Here is a 6,000-nt window from a genome sequence, read left to right on the forward strand (position 1 = left end):
ATCACAGCCTCTCCCAGCCTCAACCCCACCTTCTCACTGAAAGCTGAAAGCATGTTTGCTTTTGACCTTATCTATTGTTCTCTTTTTCTTAACTGGCAACAAAACTTTCTCCTGTTGGCTTGGGAACAGCTGAGCAGCAGGTGGAAAGACTCATGGTCATGCTCCCTCCAGTAATCAGGAATGGACAACTGAAAATCAGAATAAGGAAGGACAGAACAGAATTCTGGCAACTCTACGTCCAAATAGGTGTATTCACCTTAGAGAAGTTATGTGTGGATATGAGGGCTCGGGCTGCCAGCATTTGAAATCTAGCTTTATCCCTCAATAAATTATGTAACATTAGGCAAGTTACTTACATCTGATCCTCAGTTTCCTCATCTATAAAATGGAGATAGTGATTTCCTCCTAGGGTTACATAAGGACTAAATAATACTATTGTAAAGAACTTTATACAGTCTGGCACAGAGTAAATACAAGGAACATGAGCTATAATTATTTCCTCTGGGCGAGTGCATGAAATGTTCTTACCTGATGATGTTTTCCCATGTGAAAAAGCTATTGTTTAATGAGTTAAGTTTAAGAGCTAAGGTTAAAGAGTTAAGCTAAACATTTCTCTGTCGGAGAAAGCATGTCTTCTTAAGTTATCTTTTCTTTTTTCTTTTTTTTTTTTAAGGTAAAAGACAATGTTGTGAAGGGAAAATGGAAGGCAAAGCTACCAAATCCCATAAAAGAAAATTCTTAATCTCTAAACCCTGGATAACTGTAATCCTCAGGACTTGCTCCAATACAAACCTTGTTAGATAGGACATGACTGTGCAAGGAAGAGTGACAGAAAAACTAGAAGAAGAAAATGAGATGAAAGGAGCAGTTGTGGGAAACAGGTCTGGGAAAGGTCAGATAAAAGAGAAAATTCCAGAAAAAGTGGAAAGGCTTCTGAGAAATAAATGGAACTAGGATGGCTAACATTAATCAATAATTTCTAACGTGCTGGGTACAATTACAAGCGTTCTATGTGCATTAGAATCACGTAATCCTTTCATTCATCTTAGGAAATAGATACCTTTATTATCGCCATTTAATACCTGAGGAAACTGAGGCAGGGAGAGATTTATATAATTTGCCCAATGGTCATACAATTTTCAAGCAAGTTCTTCATTTGAAGGCTCAGCGAAATGTGTGGGTTGGCAAGATGCGAGATGTGTTTGGAATTAGACAGGGGAAAAATAATGAGGATAGAGATGGGATCCAAGTTGATGCTGATTTGCAATAATGTTATAGAAGGTTTTAAATTCCAAGAACATGCACATCATTTAAGAAAGCATTTCTTATACTCTGATCTCTGTTTTATCCACTCCAACAAAGAAATAGGCTGACTAGAGAATAAGTCATGAGAGGTATGCATCAATGACTGCTTTTGTTCTGGTGAAAAACAGTCTCAAGCTTGAGAATAAGTAGCTCTTCTATCATAGTTGTAATATATTTTTGTTACCCAATCCTACTTGTCTCTTCCCTCCACCTTGCTCCAAGGATCAATGTACTCCTAGCAACAATAAAGGAGGACGTTAATAGTAAGAGAAAAATAAAGCAGGAATTTAGGGGCTGGCCACAGGAGGTAATTCCTCAGGCACTATGAAATCTTAGCTCACTTGGTTTGCAACAGGAAACTTAGTTAATAACCATCATTTTTCCAAGGGCTCTTGCAAGTGCAAGTCCTCGGTGATTCTTTGGTGGGTCACAGTGAAAAGAAAGTGCAAAGTGCTAGGCATTTTTAAAAGCTCACCCATTTAGATTTAATTATATACATAACTGCTGTCCTCCCAAGTGTGAAAATGCTGTGGCCTATAAATCAAACAATAAAATGCTATCTGAGCAGAGCAGGTTTATATAGAAGATGTGTCAGCAATAAAAATTCACGGACTTGCAGGGGTATTTTCACCCAGAGAAGTTCTTAAAAGCAAGAGCAAATGTCTTCTGTGAATCTCGTCTTCTTTTGAACACTTACGTCAGTCATTTTCCCTGGAGGATGTTCTTGTGAAAATGGCTTTTAAGTGAACATGAGATTTCAAACTTAAAAACACCTCTCTGCGTTAAGGAAACCCCAGCTCTGTGCTTATATGTTAGATTTTAAGGACCATCTCATTATCTCTCTACTGTTCTTTGCATGCTTCATTAATACTAATAAATGAGGTTTAATTTGGCATAAAAAGCATTTCATGTTAGAGTTTCCCTGAGATACACATGCAAGGAAGACTGTGAAGTTCTGCAAAGCCATTTTTTTATCGTCATTCATACTACCAAATATCTTACCATCACAGAAAAATATACCCTAGTAATAGTAACAGAAAATTGCAATCATTCCCCACAATTTTGATCTTCCTGAAATGTATTTTTAAATGTGTCTACTTTGAATTGTAATTTTTTTTATGAATGGCGAACTTGGAGTTAGGAAGAAGGGAAAACCAGAATCTTTTCATATTTTGGGCAGGCCTTTGCCATGTGAAAATTGTCATGGACTCACCGCATTTTTTATATTTCCATTTGCAACACAATTAAATGGAAATTGTTTTCTCTTTAATAAAACTTTGCGGAAATAATCTCTTGATAAACTTCATAGCTCCTGGCCAACCATGTAAAAGGCACAATCTGATCTCTGCTGACACTTTCCCAAGAAAAAGAGCCAATCAGTTGATCAACTTCCTCATTCATTGTGCTCATGAAAATGAAAACGTAACCGACTTTAGGATTTCAAAACCATCCAGGGTTACAAGTAAAGGGAATAAACAATAATAGCAGGGACTTTAAGTTTTATCATAAGGTTGTAGTGCTCCTGGTTTTTTATTGGTTAATTCAGAAACAAAATGGCTCTCTCCTGAGTTGCAGTAGCTCATTTCTTACCTTGCCTACTACAGCACTTCATAAAGATAACTTTAAGTGATTAGGTTAGAAAGTTGTTTGTTCTGCTTGTCCTTTTTGGAGCTCCAGTCTCTGGCAGGAAAACAGGCATGTAGCAGTGTGAAACAAGCAATGTACAGAGATACCCTGCGAACAAATCAAGCAGGATCCATTTCCCAGCTCTCTCTAGCAGTGGATTTTTAAGTCTGGATCTGGCTTCTGCTCTCGTTTCTGTAAATATTTATCAGAGAATTCATAATATGCTCTAATGCGAAAAATGCAGCTGAAGAAATTAAGGATGGCTGCTCCCCCCAAATGTACTAAGTAATCCAAGTCCATTTGAGGTTTTTTTTGAAGCAGAAGCTTTCATCCAATTATCAGACTTAAGGTCATTCGGTTTTGACGCTAAGCATATCAAACATATAGAAAAATCATATTGTTTTAGCATGCTGTTTCTCCTTTTTAAATCATTTCTTACTTGTCTAGCTCTTTCACATAAATTTCTCTAGTTAAGCATTTACCCCTTTCATCATACATACCACACAGGCTATGCTGAAGTTAATAGAAATGCTTAGTTCATACTTCTGGAACAAGAATCTTCCATGCAGAAAAGAATTCCTTTCACTTGAAATACTTTAAGAAATATATTTGTGAAAAGTTGTCTGATTTGATTTAGAATTCACTCTTTGATTAAAACTGTATTTTGCTCTTTACTCAAATTTACCTAAGTTAATCCTTTATGTTGAAATAAATGTAGTTTCTTATAAACCTAAGGCAAAGCAGCAAATCTAAATTGTACTGACCTTAGTATATTGAATCTTCAAGTTGCTGAGTGGGACAGGTAAGTCAGGCTGGCCTGAGGACATTTCTGGTTCGGCTCCTGGAACACAGGTGACAGGCTCAGCGATTTGGTTCTGATAGAGCACTTGTCTTTATTTGTTCCTTTTTATCTGAACGGGGCTAAGGTTTATTTGCATACTGGGATATGATTGGATGTACAAACTCGGAGCAAAAAGAAAACGACACTACTTATTTGTAACACCTAGAGCAAGAAGCCTTTGACTTTAACTTAAATCCTTAAGAAACCAGTGCTCCAGCATTGGCGCTGCACCTGGAGACTGTGTACTATTTGCAGATGAATTAATTTACAAAGCCGAAACCTGTGATAAGAGGATGCAGCGCAGCTGTTCTGGCCACTAAGTCCAGTTATTATTATTATTATTATTATTTTTACTTTTCATGCTGTTTATGCTACTATGTAACTTTCCATTCTGGGGCAGGCAAGAATCGGAGAATTTAAGGATTGAAAAAGATTCTCAAAGGGCACAGGCTCTCAGCAGAAGCCGGTGAGGAGAGGACTCCGGTCAGGTATTTTCAGGACGATATTGTCAGTGAATCAGTCCATTTTCCAGAAAAGTAGATGCTGTTTGGGGCTGTAAAGGTCCTCTTTCTAGACCCGACCACAGCAGCTTAAAAAAAAAAAAAAACAATCAAGTGTATTTTAACTGCTAGGTAAATAGACCTACTGTGATGTCAGAAACTCTAAATTTGTTTTTATCTTTTGGAATAGAAAAGACAGCAGGATTTTTAGGGCACTCAGAACACACTGTCTACACACGGCTACCACAATTAAAAATGTAGTAATATCAACTGTTAAAACTCATTTGAAGTGAAAGTAACCTCTGGTTTTGGAAGTTGCCTGTTTTTATCAACCATTGTACAAGGCAATTGTACAAAGAATGAATATAAACAGGACTCCCAAGTAACCAAATTCTTAAAATGAAATGAATGTTTCAAGCTGGGAACATTCAAAAAGGACAATTTTTAACTGTACTCCCATTTAAAGTACAATACTTTATTGTATTCGAGCTCTGGTAAAAGTTGCAAGAGGAATGAGAGAGATAGCTTTGGATGCTTGTAACTGATTATTAAGAAATAAGAACAATTTTTTTCCAGTGAATTTTTTTTTTGCCAGCTCCACCGAATACGGAATTTAGATAGAACTAAGACTTATTGAACAGTTACTCTAAACCAGGTGCAGGAACTTTACATTCTTTTCTCACCCTCACTTGATAGCTTCATTTGCAGGGAGTTACATGGGCTGCTCACGGCAATAGATCTGCTAAATGATGTTTTTAAGCACTGGCCTGCTTTGGTTCTCTAAGGGAATATCGCTCTCACAGGCACTTATGCTTAACCCTATCTAAGGCAGGGGTCGTCAAGCTTTATCAATAAAGGGACAGATAATACATATTTGAGTCTTCCTGGGCCAGGTGGTTTCTATTGTAACTGCAGGACTTTGCACTGTAATGCTAAAGTAACTATAGACAATAGATAAATGAGTGGGTGTAGGTGTGTTCTAGTAAAATTTTACTTACAGAACAAGAGGCAAGCCTGATTTGGCCCCTTGGGTCTTAATTTGTCGATCCCTCAGATTCTATATGGCAGTACCAACCTCAAGATCTTTGATTCTCCTCGACTTGTGCTTGAAGATCTTGTAGACGCTTCTGTGTTAGTTCAACATAGCTCTTCTTTGCTCTCTTCCTTGGAAAATCTAGCCCTCTCTTTCAAAAATGTGTTTTGAGTTAAGCACACGATTTCACAACAGCTGTTACATAACTTGCAGAGGGGTGTCCCAACCATGCCCGGACAGCTGTGCTTTGCTGCTTTCTGCTGCTCCCAGTTTTGCAGTTGTTTGCGCATCCAAACACTAGTTGTTTTTTTTGTTTGTTTGTTTGGCCTTTTTATGCCCAGTCGCTGAAAGCTCAAGGTTTTATAACACACTAGGCGTATCCTCTCACTCCTTATGTGCTCATCTAGATCAGATTTTACTGAGTGATTACATAAGGATAAGTCCCTTTAGATCTGGCATTATCAAACATAAGCAAAGGAAAAAGTCTTGGAACAGGTGATGAAATCTATTCATTTTATTTCAAAAAGTACATGCTAAGCATTTTATATGAGTGAAGCATTGTAATTGGAGTGCCAAGAATTCTCTAAACTTAACTTTATTTCAAGGGCAAATCTCCTCTGGCCAGAAAGCACACGGGCCGAGATCTCTTTTTGTGGTAATCAAAAATTTCTATTCCTAAAACTTGTCCTATGGAA

The 6,000-nt window shown here is 37.5% G+C and overlaps 1 protein-coding gene across 1 annotated transcript in view; it reads right to left on the reverse strand.

Annotated features, from left to right (window-relative positions):
• The window catches only part of ALDH1A1 (aldehyde dehydrogenase 1 family member A1), a 65,704-nt gene extending 60,225 nt beyond the window's left edge, over nucleotides 1–5,479 (reverse strand). The window contains exons 1-2 of the mRNA XM_077148435.1: nucleotides 5,348–5,479; nucleotides 3,696–3,772 (exon numbers count right to left, since the gene is read on the reverse strand). Coding sequence (XP_077004550.1) covers nucleotides 3,696–3,758 — 63 coding nt within the window. The 5' untranslated portion in view covers nucleotides 3,759–3,772; nucleotides 5,348–5,479. The remainder of the gene's footprint in view (nucleotides 1–3,695; nucleotides 3,773–5,347) is intronic.
• Between the last annotated feature and the right edge of the window lie 521 nt (nucleotides 5,480–6,000).

This window comes from Tamandua tetradactyla, chromosome 2 (genome assembly GCF_023851605.1).
Source record: "Tamandua tetradactyla isolate mTamTet1 chromosome 2, mTamTet1.pri, whole genome shotgun sequence".
Classification (NCBI taxonomy): Eukaryota; Metazoa; Chordata; class Mammalia; order Pilosa; family Myrmecophagidae; genus Tamandua; species Tamandua tetradactyla.